The 18,332-nt window shown below is 43.0% G+C and overlaps 1 protein-coding gene and 1 long non-coding RNA gene across 4 annotated transcripts; one reads left to right on the top strand and one right to left on the bottom strand.

Moving 5' to 3' along the window:
- Positions 1-2,431: 2,431 nt before the first annotated feature.
- On the bottom strand, positions 2,432-9,826 carry ZBTB18 (zinc finger and BTB domain containing 18). Of its 3 annotated transcripts, none has more exons than XM_017806801.1 (3): positions 9,550-9,648; positions 8,166-8,249; positions 2,748-6,078 (listed from the first exon to the last, which is right to left on the bottom strand). In XM_017806801.1, exons 2-3 carry the CDS (start codon positions 8,176-8,178, stop codon positions 4,496-4,498), a joined length of 1,596 nt encoding a protein of 531 aa, XP_017662290.1. In that variant the 5' UTR covers positions 8,179-8,249; positions 9,550-9,648; the 3' UTR covers positions 2,748-4,495. The 3 variants fall into 3 exon arrangements, with proteins under 3 accessions (XP_017662292.1, XP_017662290.1, XP_017662291.1); XM_017806802.1 differs by lacking the exon at positions 9,550-9,648 and adding an exon at positions 8,754-8,845; XM_017806803.1 differs by lacking the exon at positions 8,166-8,249 and having other exon boundaries at positions 2,432-6,078; positions 9,550-9,826.
- Positions 9,827-10,160: 334 nt separating this feature from the next.
- Positions 10,161-10,924, top strand: LOC108493324. Its single transcript, XR_001873435.1, has 2 exons — positions 10,161-10,406; positions 10,517-10,924. It is a non-coding gene; the product is annotated as an uncharacterized LOC108493324 (long non-coding RNA).
- The last annotated feature ends 7,408 nt before the right edge of the window (positions 10,925-18,332 follow it).

The following is an 18,332-nucleotide window of genomic DNA, read 5'->3' as shown; positions in this document are numbered from 1 at the left end:
TTTCTGAGTAGGATGTATTTTCAAAGTTATATATTAGGAACCCATTAAAAAGTTAAAACATTTGATTATTGTAGATTTAATTGCGGAGGAGGCACTCAGTCCACCTCCAACAAATAACTTGATCCATTATTTGTAGAAGGAAAGCAGAGTTATGCTGCCGCAGGGAGAGAAAACTGTGGTGCCCTGCCTGAACAGGTGAGCCAGCACGGCTGCTGGGGTGGGGTAGCACAGGGGCAAAGGGGAATCTGCATCTCTGCAAATTAGTTTTAAAATTTTATTGAGGCTTCCAACAAGACGATGCAAGTTTTGAGGGAATATACTGGTTTCATTCAGGTTCAACAAAAGTACATGGGATTGTTTAGCACTTGGTTTTACCCTAAGGCAGGAGAGCAGGAGAAACAATGAAGATCCCTTCCCTTCCTTGGCCAGAAAGTTTTGTTTTAAACTCTTACCAATTTCTTCAAATTGCACCTAAAACACACAAATATCTCAGTAAATAGATGATCTGTAGAATGCTGTGCCTGATTCAAAAGTCTCTGTTACACCAAACCTCTAAGCTTGAGTTTAGAGAAAACACAAAATTAAGAGAATATTAAGCTGTCACAGGCAGTGGTTAAAAAAATTTGCCAAATTATATATTTAGCATGTTCCCTGTGAGTCTTGGGCTAGAAGTACTCACAGTTAAAAACTGACAACTATCACTGGTCAGAGAAAGTCGTCTGAACCCGTGAAGTTTAGAGCGCACAGTTTCCATTCCCGCACCTTGCCTTCAACCATCATGGCAACACAGACAGTGAGGATTTTGTTACCACAGTATCCTCAAGCCGAATAAAATGCTCACTCATGCTTCATTATCTAGGGACTGTATTAAAAAAAAAAAAAGGGAAAAAGTTACAGCTATTTAGATATGTCAGTACATTAAACCTTATGGAGAGAAGCAACACACTGGAGTATGTTTCATCTTTTCATTTAAGAAACACTTTGACAGCCACAAGCCCGTGCTGCACACATATAAATCATGTCTAGATAAACTCCAAAGTATAAAGAATATTTTGAATTATTTTGTCATTGATGGCTAAGTTATGTTTTCTGTTCCCTTCTGAAGAAGGGCTACTTCTAAGTTGAGTTTTATTTGGGAATCTACAATCCTTGAAAATCTTAATGTTGAAGAACAAATGGTGAATCTGCCTGGAGCTACAGCCAAAGCTCATCAGCTGCATGGATTTCAGTGCTGCAATATTAGCTGTCTTTCAGTCTTGACGACACTTTAAACTGTCTTAACTACACATAATATTCTACCATATGAAAGCCTACAGAAAAGGTCTGCTGCTAGAACAAGAGAATTCTATGCAGCTGAAGATGCTAACATTGACAAAAGGAAATGTTTTCAGAATATCTGTAATAACTCAAAAAAATCCACACCCCAAACACAGCAAAGGATGATTGAAAATTGTTATGAATAATAAAACAGTGAAAAAGATCGTTTTGCGTACGTACAAATTACTGTTGATGTAGGAAGACAGCAGAATAGCTTAGGCACCGAGATTCACTTGATCACTGCACAACTTCAGTTGTACCTACACAGATGACAAATGTAATGAAATGTTTAAATTATTTCCCCCCCCTTCAGGTTGGTCCTGCTGTCTCTGTTCCAGCCTTCTAATTTAGCTCTACTTTTGTATTCCCATTGGGCTCTGCAGTGCTGGTCTCATTCCTAGGATGAAGCGGCCTCAAACAAGAATTCTGGGTATATCCTGCAACAAGCATCTAAACCAGGTCTTTTTCAAAGGTTTCACTGAGCTTCATTTAATTTTTTTTTTAAAGAAACATTTAGTCTGTAAAAGAAATCACCAAAAGGATTTAGGATTATTTCAATTTTTATCTGCAGTCCAGACAGTTTTAAAGTGTTACCGGTGGTTTGGACATTTTGACTGCCTACTGTAACACTGATGGCCAGTCAGTACCTGGACAATGCTTCAGATTAAGTTGTTGCCTTTTGCTCTACTGTTCTGGCAGAGACCAATATATAAAAGAGTGAGCCCAAGAGAGCTCCTTGGAGTGAAATTAAGCCCAGAAAAGAAATTGTGTGCCTGCATAGATAGATGTTTGCATGGTAGCAAAATTTCTGGAATGGAATAGATTGCTTCTGCAAAAGTCTTTGGGGAAGAAAAAAAAAATATTATAAAAAAATACCTCTACAGAATGATCGAGAGCTACACACAGAGAAATGCTTTCAAAACACAAGCATTTAATTTTTTTAAATGTTAAGTGAGATGTAAATATGTACGTTAGCAACAAAGTGCTCAAAAGCATACTGAAAACATATTCCATACACAGTTAGCAATAGAAGTCTGTACAAAAGTAATAAAGTTACACATTATAAAAAATACTCCATAACTATAATTTAAAAGAGGGAAAAAAGACAAGGGAATTGATTTCTCAGTTCATATAATTTATTGCAGTTAGCACACAGTTTAAAAATTCACCAACACACCAATAGTACAAAACTAAACAGCATTATAAGTTATTCCCTCCTCAGGAAAATAAAACATACTATGATTGTCAAAGCTAGATGTCAGTCTAAGTTTTAGAACAAAAGAAGAATGTGAAACTAAGGAAAGGAAAAAAGCAATCACTCACGAGGACCACAAAAAAATCCAAGAGAAAGTCCATTTTCCTCAGACACTGATTGTCTTCTCTAACTTAAGAAAAGAATGTAGTTTTAAAACCTAGAAACTATTCAAGTAACTAAAGATAACGCTCCAAGGCCATTTTCACAGCTTTTTTTTTGTTTTAAATGCCATTACAGCCAAATTAACACACATTTGACCAAATATTTCCAAAACAGTCCAGCAATACACAATGGAGTTTTCCATTCAGTATCTTAAGCACAAAAATAGGCTATGTTTACAGTAGTTAAGGCGATCAAATTTTAAACAAAAGCAGAGAGAAAAAAAAAAAAGAAAAAAAAAAGGAAAAAACAGCAAACGTTTTCCATGCTACTCCCATAGACCTTATTTGTAAGTGCAAGACAGGAAAACAAACACTGTGCAAAATGCTTTTGACCTGCGTGTTGGTCATTAAAACCACACGTCAGGCTGCAGTCTCTGCTGCTTGGATACGCATAGTCCTTCCCCGGCCCCCCCGGCCCCCCCTGTCACTCAGGCCTGCCCAGGCCTTTCAGCCTGGGGCTTTTTTTGCCTTTTTTTTTTTTTTTTTCAGTCCACAGCCTCTTTTCAACGCGGGGTAAAAAAAAAAAAAAGAAGGACCTATTGTGGTGGAGTGGTGCAGCAGGAATCCTACAAATGCTCATCTGGGGAAATGGACGCACCTCAGTTGGAGCTGGCGTGGGGTCTGTGCAATTAGAAGGGGTCTGGGGTTAGTAAATGCACACCGCACATGCAAATCTCGAAGCCTGGTTGTAAACATTCAATTTTTTTTTCCTTGTGAACATAGCTAAATCGGCGACTCGTAGCTTAAGTTCTTCTCAACTTAAAGACAGTGGGAAAATAAATTTAAATTAGATAAAATAAAAACAGTGCATTTCTCTTCTTCGTAACACTGGCATTTTCAACGGTGTCGGGTTTTTTCCTAAGGAAATTAAATAATTTTCAACTCACTCGTTAAAGTTATACAATGCAAACAAAGACAAAAATATACTGAAAATCATGCATTTCTGTAGCGTTAATATTTACTTTTCAAGACTCAACTAAGAGCATCAACACAACCTGCCAAGTTCTTTGATACCTCCCCCCGGCCCATGTAATCAATTACAGTATACAATAACAGTAATTCACATTTTTTAAACACACAGTTCATCACTGCTGAAGCTGCAATATCCTTTTTCATCCCAAGCAAACCTTCACGTAAGACAGAGTCCCAGTGATCCCAGTGTACTCTCAGGGTTTTTGTTTTATGTTTTTTGTGTTGGTTTTTTTTGTGTTTTTTTTTTTTTCCAGTGGGAACTGTCAGAAATCCAGAAGTTGCCATAATAAGTTTTAAGTCAACCGCTTGTTTAAAAATAGATAATCCAGCATTTCAGAAATTTTCCATTTGGGTCTAAAAGCATTCAGGTTTCCAACAGCTAGAAAGGACTCATGCAATTATAGAAATGTAAAGGAACTGACAAAATTGAGAGAGGATTTCTACATTCAGATTTTAAGAGGGAAAAAGATCAAGAGCTTAAAAGAACGCAGTGTTTTAGGGAGAATAAAGCCACATCCAAATTTTTTGAATTGGAGATTCCTTAGAAGTAAAGTATCCGCTGGCTTCTATTCCGAAAAGGGGGAAAAATACGCTTCGCAGTTAGTTACTTTGTCGGATTACCTCTACAGTTCATTTTTATCGGAGTGCTAAATTAGTGAAATATTCATGCTGCCTTAAAGTGCAAAAACAAGCTAATAGCCAAACTTTCAGTTCAAGGAAACAAGATTGCTTTTAGACTGTACCACAACTATATAGATTTATATATATATTATTTATATATATAAAAATTTTATTTCCAAAGTTCTTGTGAGCTATCTTCTAAGGTCCAGTCTCTGACAGTAGGTAAGCTCAGTGCTTCACTTTTGACAGACAATGAGTTCACCAACTCACAGTGAAACTTCCGAATGTGTCTGTAAAGGTCTCCAGACTGTGTGAACCTGCGTTCACACCACTTACAAGCATGAGGCTTCTCCCGCGTGTGAACCACTGCGTGGCGGCTCAGGTTGTGGGAGTACTGGAAGCTCTTTCCACACTGGGTGCAAGTGTAGGGCTTTTCACCTGAATGAGTCCTCTCATGACGTTTCAAGGTGTACATGCAAGAAAAAGTCTTACCACACAACGAGCAGGTTGGGACATTGACATCGGTAGCAGGCTTGCTGCGGATCCCGTCCTGCTCTCGAAAGTGCGTGCTTAAATGAATTTGCAGGATGTGGGGGCTAGGAAAGACCTTGTTGCAGAGAGGACACATGAAAATTTGGCCAGCAGGGCTAAGTATGTTTGACACATAAGGGAGCAAGCTGCTGTCCATGTTTCCTTCCACCTGGACTCTCTCATTCTCTGGAGTTATCATTTCATCATCGCTTGCCTTGTCCTCTCTATCTAGCTCCCTCAAGACCGAATCTTCCCTCATTGGAGCCAGGTGGGCCGGCTCGTACTGTACCCTGTTATTAGTGCTCACACTTTCTTTCACAGTGCTATGTTCCATATCATAGTCATTAGTGCCAACATCACTCTCATCACAGGAAGCCTCTTTCTCCACCTTCACCTGAACCAGGCTGCTTCTAAGCATGTCCTGTGAAGAGAAATAAGAACTGTTCAAATTTTCAACTCCTGAAAGGCTGGACTTGACAGACAGGTCCAGCACGCAGTCAACATCTGCTGAATCCCTCACGGAGGTGACAGACCTCTGGGACAAAGACTCTGTTGAGCTGCAGGGGCTGGCTACTGTTTTTCCAGCTGCTGCTGTGTGCGTCTCTGCCTCTCCGCCAGTCTGGGGAATGCCTGCTGAGTCTGAGGGCAATCTCATCCACATGTTCCCAGGCTCAGCCGCCAAGTCCCTTTTGCTAGGCAGGATGTTCAATTTTTCATCTTCTCCGTCGTCTTCATCGCTGGGCAAGTCTCCTGGCATGTGGCTGCTGCCGTCGGAGAGGCTCTCCACTTTGTCTGAACAACTTGAGGCATCTTCCTCCTTTTTTGTACTGTCTGCCTCCGTGGTTGCTTTCTCTTTCAGCTTCTTTTTGCAGACTTTGACAATGTCATACATGTGGAGATAACTGGCAGCTGCTAGCACGTCTTCAATGGGCAAGTCTTTGAACTGGAGCTTTCCTTCGTACATGAATTCAAGCAGGAGAGCGAAAGCTGGGGCTGTAACAATGTCGCTGTTCAGATGAACAATGTCCCTTTTGTCCAGCTGGTCCTTGTAAAAGAGGTGGAAATACATGCTGCATGAAGCCAGAACAGCTCTGTGCGCTCGGAACTGGGCATCTCCTACCAGAACAGTGCAATCACAAAGAAAACCCTGATGTCTCTGCTCACTCAGACACTGCAGCAAATGTCTACTGTGGTCAGGAAACTCCATACTGTCTTCATAACCTATAAGCAACAAGATTTTTAAAAATTAAATGTAGGTTGGAATCACAGAACTTACGAATCAAAGTAATTCCACTCTAAAATCCCGTATTTATATTGCCGAAATTCTGGTACTGACACCACGCGAAGATTACTTAACACGCATGTACGATGGCAACTCTTTCCCCGACTTACCACCACAGCTATGATTTCCCTTCTGTGGTAAATAAGCCAGTCTATTAAGCGCAAAGGTACATCTGTAATTTTTTTAAAGTATCACTGCTGTTCATAAAATCTGTTCAACAGTTTTGTGAGTTTTTTTTAGGGAACTTCTTCCAGATTGCATCCCTAGGAGGGCAGACCCAAAAAAATTTTTTTTTTTAACACTAAGTTTGAGAGATCACAGAAGCGGAAGAAAAAAAAAATCAGATAATCTACCTTCTTCTTAAAGTCAAACTGTAGTAAGAGGAGAGGTTCATACATGAAGAAATGCTAATACACCCAAATCTGATGGTCTAACATTCATAAGCTAGAAAAATTATTTACATGTGTCAACGTATATCAACAGCAAAAATAAAAGTTTTTAGAAATTTAGTTTGCATGGTTTTCTTCTTGTAGTAAGTACAGCTTTTTTTAAGGTTTTAGACCTTTTCCATACTTTACAATATAACATGAACATTTTTGCCAACATGCAGAATACACAAAAGAAAGCTAACAACCAAAACGCCAACGAACACCACTTTCCCTGTGCAGAAGGACAGAAATTTCCCTCCCCTCCCACACCAGGCAGTTCGCAGTACCAAGCTCAAAGAAAAAAAAAAAAGTCATTCAACGTGAGCGTGTGTGCATGTGTACAGGTCTAAAATCAGTATCCCAAGTACTATTCTTACCCAAGTGTCTTTCTATTTGCCTTCCTTGATGATAAAGAAAAATTAAACTTAAAAAAGAAGTAGAGAAGTCAAAATTCAAAAGAAAAGTAAAATCTCTTAAAAACCTGTCTTAATCTATTCTTCTGTGATTGATAGCAATGGTCTCCCAAATCATCTAAGCAGATCGTGACTCTTAGGCTGGCAGATATTACTGAAAAATCCCCATCCCTCACAAACCAAGATGTACTAAAACTTACAACACAACCCCTACTATATTCTGTAAAATACCATTGCTAGAGTAAAGCACGAAGATTTACAATACAATCACTTTAAGTGCCCCACAGCCAACATCAATCCTAATCCTTAAGAGGGCTAAAAATAAAGATTGGAGGGCAGCTCACAAGGTAGCTGTGATCAAATTAGGAGGCTGAAAGGACAGAGAGGGACGAAGAAGGAAGCTTATAAACATCTGATCCAGCTGACTGTGGCCATATGGCAGCTGCTGCCCAGATAAAGAGATTAAGAATAGAGGAGTGCGATTACAGCTGTCTGGCCAATTCAGGCAGCTCAAATCTACAAGTTCTAAATTAGTCGCAAATACAAAAACTCCTTCAAATAATTATTGTTACGCTAAATAAAAGATTTCAAATGCTACATGCCAGAAAGAAAAGAGGAAACCAGTCAAGCCATTCTCCCGGGTACAAAAGTTTTTAAACACATAACTGATTTCTATCTTTCAGAAGCACTACAGCTGTATGCTACTATGTTTCTGAGCTGCTGGATATTTAACCGTGAAGTTTAATGAAAGACTTGCCCACAAACAGATTTTAGCCAGAACGGTCCTTTTGTAAAAAAGCACACTTTTGTATATTTCACTAAAACCCCCGCAAAGTCATCTAAAAGATGCAAGACAAGAACATAAAGCAGAACTCTCTTTAGTCTTGCCACTAAATCCACTGCAGTTTTGGTCTCAGAAATGAAGAATGAACTTGCTCTCTCCTTCTTCCAAACCAAGACATTCTCACAATATGTATTAAAGTTAATGCTAACAATGTGCCCAAGAACTGATACTATGCAACTGTAGCCCAAGCCTTTTGACTAAGTCCACTTATCTATTTAACACTCAATTTCATATATTACCTCTAAACTTGGTTAGAAAAGTAATGTGATTTTTTTTCTGAAATTCAATAAACAACACACCAAAACAGAAATATGCTGTATCTAATCTATTGCTACTCCTACCTTTAGTACACATAAACCTGATTAAGTCCTTTCCTCTGAGTCTTGCTGGCTCCAGGTCTGTTAGATCGGTGGAAAAAAAGCAGACTAGGAGAGACAGATGCAAAGTGGAGATGATGTTAGAGAGGAATGAGATACCTTCTCCACACACAGATCTGCACACACTAACTCCCTGTCTGTGTGTTAGAATAAAAGGCTGAGGGATGGCAGGCTGTCAGCTGCTCTGACATCATGTTCAGATGGAAATGCTACCTCCAGCTGTGCTCCTTTTAATGCCATATGCTACTCCTCTACACTCCTGCCACCAGCTTTTTCTTAGGAGAACTTTTCTCTTCTGTTAGTATAAACAAAATACTTCAAAGTCTCTTTTTTTCAAACTTTCTAACAGGGAGGAAAAAAAAGAAAAGAAAATCCTAAACATATGGGGCTCTGCTGTATGTGCAGCATAGCAACACTTCTGCCTTAAGTTGGAGGACCGCTTTATGTGCTGACAGCGTACCCCAGCCACGGGGTTACCCCAGAAATCCACACCGGCTCGGTTTTACTGAGTCCTGGGGTTACAAGCAGAAATTAACCGGACCCATTTATCACCTCACGGCTCCCCGCTTCGCAGCCGGTCCTTGCAGTTCCAGCGTTTAAGACAGCGCAAGTGACACCGAGCACCAACTCGGGCTCCTTCGGAGCCGCGGAGCAGCTCCCCCGGCCGGGGCTCTACTGCGAGCGCTCGGCTCGGCTCCCGCACCGCTCTCGCCCCGCGGGGGCCGGGGCTGGCCATCTCTGTGACCGCAGCGGCCCCGGGACGCGGGTCCCCGGCCCCGCAGGCTGCGAGTGGCCACCCCGCCCGAGCGGGAGCCCCGAGCCCCGCCGGCCCCCCCTGTGACACTCACGCGGGTCCCAAGGGGGGCGGGCCAGCTGCCCGCTGCCGGGCAGGGACAGCCCGGCGCCCCCCGGGACGGGACGGGCGGGGAGGCGGCGGCGCGCACCAAGTTCCCCGCGGGCCTAACCCCTCTTCCCCGCCGGGCGGCGGCAACTTTTGGCCGGGGCTGTGTGTGTTCCCCCCCCGGCCCCGACACCCCCGTCCGGGGACCCGGTCCCGCAGGCAGCGCCGCCCCCGCCTGGGGCCGGGCCGTGGCCGAGCGCGCCGGCAGCCGCCCCGCGGGGAAGGAAGCAGCTGCCCGGCGCGCAGGAAAAGCCGCCCCCGGGTCACGGCGGCAACAAAAGAAAAGTAACCGGGAGCGGCGCCTGGGCGGCCAGTCCCGCCGCCCGGGGAGCGCTGCCCCCGCCCCTCCGCCCACCCCCCGCCGGACCCGCCGCCAACTCCGCCCGCCCCGCGGGGCCGCAGCGGCCCCGGCCCCGGGTGTGTGGGGATGAGGGCAGCGGGACTCACACTGCGCGGCGGCCCGAAGTCCCCGCGCTCCCGCCGCCGCCCGCCGGCTCCTCTTCGCTCACTTGCCGCTCCGGGATCGCGCCTCGCCCCCCGCCCGCCCCCCGCGCCCGCTGGCCGCCGCCCCCCCCGGGCTCCCCCCTGCCGGCGGCTGAGGAGCGAGCGGGGCAGCCGGCGGAGCGAAGCGGGCCCCGGGCTCAGCGGCTCCCCATGGCGGGGGCGGGGCGCGGGGGGGGGCGGGGGCGCGGGGCGCACGCACGGCGGCGGCGGCGGCACAGCCGGGCCCGGCTGCGGCAGACAGATGTTCGCCCCCTCCCTCCCGCTCCCCACTTCGGACTCCGCTCTGACTGACAGCGCGGCCCGCCCGCGCCGCGGCCGCCGCCAACCGCCGCCAGCGGCCGCCGCTGACTGACGGGCCGCCGCGGCCGCTCATTGGAGCAGGGCGGCCCGGGAAGGCCGGCGGCACCGCCAATCGCGGCGCGCGGAGGGGCAGAGGGGGCGTGACCCGGCGGGGAGCCGAGGCGGAAGGGGGCGGGGCCGAGTAGAGCCAGGGGGCGGGGCGAGCGCTGGGGCGGGTCCTGGGGGCGGGGCTGTGTCGGGGGGGTGTAGCGGTGCATGGCGGGACGGTGCGGACGAGGCAGGTGCGGCGCAGAGCGGGAGGTATCGGGAACGGGAACGGGACTGGGAATGGCCCACCGGAAGGCCAGGCCAGGCCGGGCCGCCTCCAGTGTGCTCCTGTGTCCGTGTCTGCCCGTCTGGGCACTACTGCGCTGCCTCGGGGCCGGTCGGGATGGAGAGTGTGGTATAAAGTACTGAGACCATGCAGTCGTTGGGAGCCAAGAGCATCACTAGTGTATTGTGTATGTATGTATGTCTGTTGTATATGTGTACGTGCGTACTGTGTGTGTATATAATTATATCGTGTGTGTATATGTTGTGCGTGTCTGTATATGTATAATGTATATTGCAGTATTATCTCCAGACCCAAGAGATGTCACCTGCTCCTGCCAGGAACACAACACAGTTGACTAGGATAAGGAAACTTTTTGCCAAAATTCACTGAGTGATCCGTATCTAAGACAAACACAAATTGCTGGTGCCTGTTAGCCTTGCAGAAGTTGACTGTAGGAACATCTGGATTAACGCAAGTCACAAAGATGGTGATGGATGCTGCTGCTGCTGCTGCTGCAAGACGTACAAAAATAGAGTTGCTTTGCCTTACCACATGTATGACTGGATAATTAGAAATGTGCACTAGTGGGTAATTACGTGGTTCATGTCATTCCCTTGTATAAAACTCCTAAAGAAAAATCTCTGGGGTGTGCCCAGTTTGGCTCGGGCACCTTATGCACACGAATAAATATTTACTTTTATAATTTCTGTGGTTTGTGTCCCAGCCTCTCTTGGTTGGCACGAGCCAGCTGTGAATTCATAACAATGGTGTGATGGGAACATGCTTCTCTCTCTTTTAGTGAGCTGCTGCTTCCACCTCGAGCTCTGAGTTACTGTGGGTAATCTTTGCGCTTCCCACCACGGCAGGGCATGTTACAAGGAGCTGTATCAGCAAGTTGGTGTTGTTTGGGGGGTGTGTATGTGCCCAGGTCTGTGCATTCCTGGGCAGTGCTGGGAAGGATGGTGCCTGAGGGGAAGCTGAGCTCTCCAGACCTCATCATGGTTCACAGGCAGATTGAGGTCAACGGCTTTGGAGAATACTGTGGCTTAATGGTGTGTTAGGACAGGGCAGTGGAGGCCAGGTTTGAAGAGCTAAGGTCTTCCTTAGCAAAAGACTAATCCGAGAAGATGGGTATTTCCCCATCTCCCCTTTGGATTCAGGTAAAGAGATAATACAGGGCAGTATTTTAAAGAAAACAAGGCTCACCAACAGAACCTCAGAGTTTGAAGAGAAAGAACTTGGTTATGTATTAATAACCAAAATTGATTGCATAGATATAAAAGCTGAAGACACGTACTTCGTCTCTTCAGTAATATGAAACTATTCTAAAGAAACATACTGAATTCTAGCTGTGCCTAGTTTATTTGACAGCACTGCTATGTATATCACGCAGCAGCTAGCATCTAGGTGTCCATATGCTTCAAGCATTACATACGTGCATATATGAAAATATAAAATACAGATATATACAAAAGAAAAGACTTCTCACTATCCTTCAGTGAACTGATTGCTCATGCAGACCTGGTTTGGGATTTTTTAATTATTAACTTTCAGTCTCTCTTAGATACTGATACAATTCCATCTTCAAGGATTTGGCTTTTTTTTCTCCATTGGCATCATATTCCATATGCCATTATACCTGGAACTCAACAGGATTTTGTCCTTGTCTTCAGGATACACCAGCTAATATGCTGACTCTTCATGTTTCCTGATTGTTTCCTTAGTGCTAATAATCACTTCATCTGAGAAAAATCAGTACTCTATTCCCTGCTGCCTGTCATTTTTTGAACATCTTCCCTATAAGTACTAAACTACATTTTCTTTCAGTTGCAAAAATAAATATTTAAAGTATTGTAATGGAAATACTGTTGAAAATATTTCTAAAGTTTGGTCTGTTTGGGTTTTTTTAATCTAAAATATACAAATAACTTATGCAGTTACATATATTCAAACTGTCAGTGAATGTGCCTGAAATGATAACATTAACTCTGTTGTCCTAGATCTCTAAACTTCATCCTGCCTCATGCTTCCTAATATAAGCCATCTCACCAGCTGCTCAGGGTTGGTTAGTAAGACCTCAGTTTGTGAATACTTGCTTATACAAATACAGCTTTACTGAAGGAAGCAGTTTAGTCATTATCATAATATAAAACTCTGTGAAAAATGAGACTGCTTAATGTGAAGAAATTCAAAGAATTTATTTGCTAAAGATGACATTTAGCAAGTGGACTTTCTCAGATCATTACAGACTTTTGCTGGACCTGGAATTTAAAAATAAACTTTAAATAAAATTTAATGGGGCGTAACTGTACATTCTATTCATTTATTATTTCCTTGTCATAGACATGAACCTGCCTCCTTATGTTCTAAGATGTACTGAGAAAAAAATTACTGCCCCTCACCTAGTATTTACAATGCTGACTCCTAATTAAGTCAGGTTGTATTTTCTTTTCCCTTCTGTCATTTGGCAATATGACCTTCAGCACATTACTTTGTCTTTTTAGCGTATTCACACTGGTTCACCCTGGGGCTACAGGTTATTTCTTACTACGGTTATATTTAAGAAAATTATCTGCAATTACCACTTGTACAACTATTATAATAAACCACTTTTTTTTCTATTTCTAAATAGGAGATGAAGAGAGACAGAGAAAAAGTGAGCGTAGGTACACTTTAAGATTAAAAATCTTTTTTGGCAGTTAGTCAGACTTCATTGATTTAAACCTGGAACTGTTGACATTTATCTGCGATTTTTTTAATGTGAAAGGAACTCTAATTTTTCAAGAGAGTACTCAGAGAGGTTTAAAGACTTTATGTTATTTTGAATATAGAAACAAGATGATAGAAAAGTGAATTAAGAAAAAAAACAACAGAGGGGAAAACTCACAAATACCCAACAGTCCAGTTGATCCTCTATTAGAAAAAATAATATAAAACGGGTGTTTCTTTGGAAGGGATGGTGAAGCCCTGTTGTAAAGGGACATAAACATCTGGCAGTACACCTGGTCTCTACACATATTTATAAATCACCTCAGACATCCCAAGGTACTGTATAGAACACACACACAAAAATTGAACTAAGAACATTCATAAGCCAAGGAAAATAAAAATGATCTCAATATAGCATGGAAAGAAATGAGTCTCATTTACTGCACAAACACAGTTTGGAAAGACATGATGCAATTTTGCACTTCTTGCACCTTTGCACTTGCTGACTTTCATTTATATCCTCCAGGCAACAAGCAGGCCTGAAGGCCTTTGGCTCATAACCAATGCTGACGTTGCAGCATGCTGTTACAGGAGCTCGGGTAGAGCCTCCCTGCTTGCCTCTGATCTGAGAACATTGAGGTTTCCTGGCGTCTTTTCTAAAACAGTTTGTGTGGTGAATCTCCCAATATTGTTTGTTGCTGCTCAAGATTGATTAATACATAGGGAGCTGCTTTGCAGATGCCAGCTTTGCCTGCAAGCATTAAAAGTGTTGCATTTGTTTCAGGAGCTTGAATGGAGCTATATGCTCTTGGAAACTCTTCTTGAGGGCAATCAAGCAGAAGAGCCTGAGCTGACAAGGGTCAAAGGTTCCTGTGTGATATTTGAGTCCAGAGCCACAGATGTAGGTGCTAACACAACACAGCTATACCATGGAACCAGCTGAAAATTTGGCCCTTCATACTTTCTTATGACCTGCTGTAACAGAATTTTCTACATTTTCATCAAATTGTAGACTAGTGTGTGCAAATTACTGTACATACCATCCGTTTTGTTCTCCATGACAAAAAAGAAACTGGCAATGAAAACTGCTCATTTGTCATCATATATCCCAGACTTATGCTCTATGGGTTATTTTGTACCACATATTGTCACCCATACGCATTGCTACTGTTTTCATTGATAGGACAATAGAAAGTGGATACCCTCCTGGTAAATTAAAACTCTCCCAGAAAGTTTTGACTAATAAGACTGGAGGTAAAGCTGCAAATATCGCCAGTATTATGTATCTCAAGAGAAGTGAAAATTAGGATTTGTGATCATGGCACCCTTGACTTTTTAAATTTATTTTTTTTTAATATATTTCTTTTTAAATTGTAATGTGACTTGATGTCAGTCTGGTTTTCAGAAAAATTAAAAGGTAAGTAGCTTCTGAAGCTGTCACCACATTTGAGGTTCAGCTGATGTCACCATGGAACGTAGTTTTCTCTCTGGGGAACCAGTGCTGAGGAAGTGCCAAGGTAATATAATACAGCCTTTACATGGTTTGGCTAAATGCACATCTTATTGTGCCAGAGACTGACTGGATCAGTAATTCTTATCAGCCCTAGCTATGCTGGGTAAGGCATCAGGATTTGCTCATCTAAGAGCTTTTCTTAGCACGTGGGCCAAAACCCTCTCTCCTCTCAAATACTGTCATGGAGAAGGAGTGCCATGCATTGAGGTTTATCCCCGAGGTGGCTGCTAGCATTCATGCTGCGAGCTGAGGTCAGACACCACTGATAAACTTTCTTTGTGTCCAGCTGTCCTGTGCGGTACAGGTTTGTCTAGCTTTAAGCTACAGCTTCTGCTTCACGTGGGGATTAATACTGAGGATGGGGTTTTCTTTGTGATGTCCCAAGAAATTTCAATTTGATCATAAAGAATGGAATTGGACTTGTGGGTGGAGATGTGAACTGGAATTCAGTTGGCTTTGTTTGTTGACTGTTAATAATATGCACACCATCACTGGAAACAGAAATTGAAATGTTTTCTCTCTAAAGTCCTGTTGTTTTGGATACAAAGAAATTGGCTTCAAATTTCTATCCTAGGAACACCTGGCTGCTGGAGTCCAGTCTCCCACAACCCTGGCCAACCATGAACAGATGCTTAGTTCAGAACAGACCTACACCATGAGCTGCTGCATGCTCATGAGAACACTCAAGTATTATCCCAAAGATATAAAACAAGCACAAAACTTAGAGTTAAAAGAGACAAATCATGATGCTCCGAAAGGAAGAGGGTGGGAGTGGTTGTTAACTTGTGCCCTGAGCTCCTGCAGTGGCAGACTGGGTGGGACTGCCCAGAGGGTACCTAGATGTCTTCCTTTCACAAAACCTTCTGAGGTTTCTGATGAAGTTGCACAGATGCAACTGGTTATTGTAGTTGGAGTAATTCTGAGAAAGTTTGAAGGTATTTGAAGCCTTTTCAGCTAGTAGTGTAGCCCACTCCAAGTTCTGCAGGACTTCCTTGTTCAGAAATTAATAATTAAAATGCCAACTTAGTTTTACAAAACTGTTGGGTTAATTTTTCTCTCTTTATATGCTGCATGTAGGTGTATGCTTCTGTATACACTTATGGGGTGCCTGTTCTACAAGAACATGCTGTAGAAATAAAATAAGTAATAGCCACTATACTATTATTTCAGTGTATTTAAAGCAGACCTGAAAAATATAGTATTTAGCCAAAACCCTGTTAAATTGTCTTCTGCTTTTTCTGCAATTTCTTTCCTATCATTACAGATTACAAAGACATTTATGCCTAAACAGAAGCTGTCTTCTTCCAATCAGCCTGCTCTTTCTGCTCAGTTCATTCACTAAATCATTTAATCACCCAAGGCCATATGTTACCATCTTGTGTAAAATGGGTGGAAGGGAAAAAAAATATGCAAAAATCTCTGCACAAGAGTGGGTGTCAGCATCCAGCATAGCTCCCACTAGGAAGCACAAAATATAAAATGTTATCACCAGTGAATGTGACTATGAAAATAAACCAAGACAGACAAAAGAAAGAGATAAGGCATTGCAAAGATGAAGGAAATAATATTTGAATATAAATTCTGGATGGAAAAGTTATGGACTAAATGTTGCATATTTATTTATGTGCTCTTATTCTCTGTATTCTGCCATTAATATAATGCTCAGCTCTAATTAACTTGAAAGGACATTAACTCGTGCTTAAAGTCCCATTTTTCACATTGCACAAATAAGACCCTGTCCCTGACCTGGTTCCCTCTTAGCTCTTCTTCTCTCTCTCTGTGTACTGGTGCACATTTTGTCCCAGGTATTTTTGTGTGGAGTCATGTGCTTTTGCCACTCGGCTTCAGCTGCTGTTCCCTGTCACGATTACTTTGTGTATGTGGCTTTTTCTCTTGGCACATTTGCTGGGTGACAGACCCTCAGGAAACACATGACTCAGAGCAAGTCCTGGGGTATGTGCTCCCATCAGGGAACGAGAAGGCTTAAGAGAAGTTAGAGGTGGAAAATCTTTTATCTTTAAAGCAAGGAGACTTTTCAGTTTTATAAAAGGATCTGTAATCCACACTTTCTTCATACTTTCCGGAAGCTACTGTGCTTTCCCTTGCTTTTGAGCTTGTGACAGTGCTGCAGCTGGAGATGGAAGAGCAGCCCAGTCAAGAAGTTATTGTTGCTCTCCACTTGTAGAGGCTCCCAGGACAGGGGTGTGATGCTACATAGCACTGCGAAATAATCCCTCCCTCTAAAACTGCACTTACCAGTTTATCCTAAGACTGTGAAAGCATAAAAGATTGTATTTTCATTTGCACGCTTTGATAGTTTTTATTTTGCAGCACCAATAGCAACAGGCTACAATGAGCCCATAAAACAAAGTGAGAACAGCAGCTCATTTTTGTGGCAGAATGTAATGACTATGGCTAAAAAGGTTACGTAATTCATCTTAAACCCTTACGCCTGTATTTACTGATGTTTAAATGAAAATTAAACTCTTAGAGCCATAAGGAGGCTTCTGGAATCTGAAACGGGATTTCAATGACAATATTTTTATCTGACCCTACCAGCTGAAAGCTCCCATGAGGAAGCATTTCACTGGGAAACCCCATGGCAGGGCAGGGCTGAGTCTGCCCTCCCCTGCCTGCTGCTTGGTGTAGCATCTCGACCCTTGGAGACCCCTAAATGGTAGAGAGATTGACTGGACAGATCTGGGATTGTGACCTGAGCTGTGTTTCTGTGTTGTGAGGATGGTCACTGAGGTGACTGGCAAGACAGTAATTACCACCTTGGCAAGGGGAGGTAAAACTGAGGCATCTGATTTCCTCCAAGGCAGCTTATGGCTTGTGGTAAGATCAGCTATGATACCTTTCCTAATACAGAAGAAGACAAGAGATTCAGCTAACCATACTGTCGGGGTAGAGAAAGGATTTTTATTTCCCAGAGGCTTTTAGAAGGTTACTTTGATTGTTTCTTAGATTTTTCTGTGATGTACCATTTCCCCCTCCTCTTTATTCTCCAGAAGATAGAGCAGACTCAGGAAGTGAATTGCTGCTTAGGGAAGTGTCCTACCTCCAAGCTGACTTATATAGTAGGACATATGGCATAAGTTATATTTGGACAGATGTGAACAAGTAGTCAGTAGATTTGATAAGATTCTTTATTTAAACTAACTTGCACAGTGTCACTGTTCTACCGTCTTTCTCTCCTTCTTCAGTCTGATCTTTTGCTGGTTTCAAGAATTTTAAATATACATTACATCTAACTAGTCTGTAAATTTTAAAATGTGTTTAAGAGCATTCAGTCATGACAACAATGTCAGATTTTCTCTATACAATGATTGGCAAATATCTGCTTTTGATGATAAAGCAGGCACAGATGATACATTGTATGAGCTGCAAACCCCAAGTGATTAACCAGTTTGAGACAGCCAAGCTCAATGCGAGTAATTTTCATTGATTTGTTTAATTTGGCCCCTGACGCTTCTGTTTCACTGGCGCAAAGTTGAGGCACAAAGCAGTTCTGTACCTCCCATGGGTAATGTAGAAATAAAATTAAAAAAAAAAAAAGATTGAATGGATTTCAAGAGGTCACTTAGTTCATCTCCCTGCCCAGATCGCTGTCAGGATCATCTGTATCTGGGCTGTTTCTGACAAATGCTGGTCCACCCTGTTCTCAGAAGTCTCCAGTGAAGGAGATCCCTCCATCCACCTAGGCAATCATTCCCACTGCTCCATTAGCCTTGCCAGAGATAATATTTTTCCTGGTGTCTTCTTGCAAGTATTGTCGTAAGAAGCTTACTTCTGTCCTACCCATGGTGATCATGTAGAAGAGTTTATTTCTTTCATACATTAATAGCTCATGTACTGGAGGTCAGCCATCATACCTTGTCCAGCCTTGTC

The sequence above is a fragment of the Lepidothrix coronata genome, unplaced genomic scaffold (genome assembly GCF_001604755.1).
Source record: "Lepidothrix coronata isolate B3197 unplaced genomic scaffold, Lepidothrix_coronata-1.0 Scaffold16, whole genome shotgun sequence".
Lineage (NCBI taxonomy): Eukaryota > Metazoa > Chordata > Aves > Passeriformes > Pipridae > Lepidothrix > Lepidothrix coronata.
The sequence above is the reverse complement of the archived record's forward strand: the minus strand, read 5'-3'. Positions and strand labels throughout refer to the sequence as shown.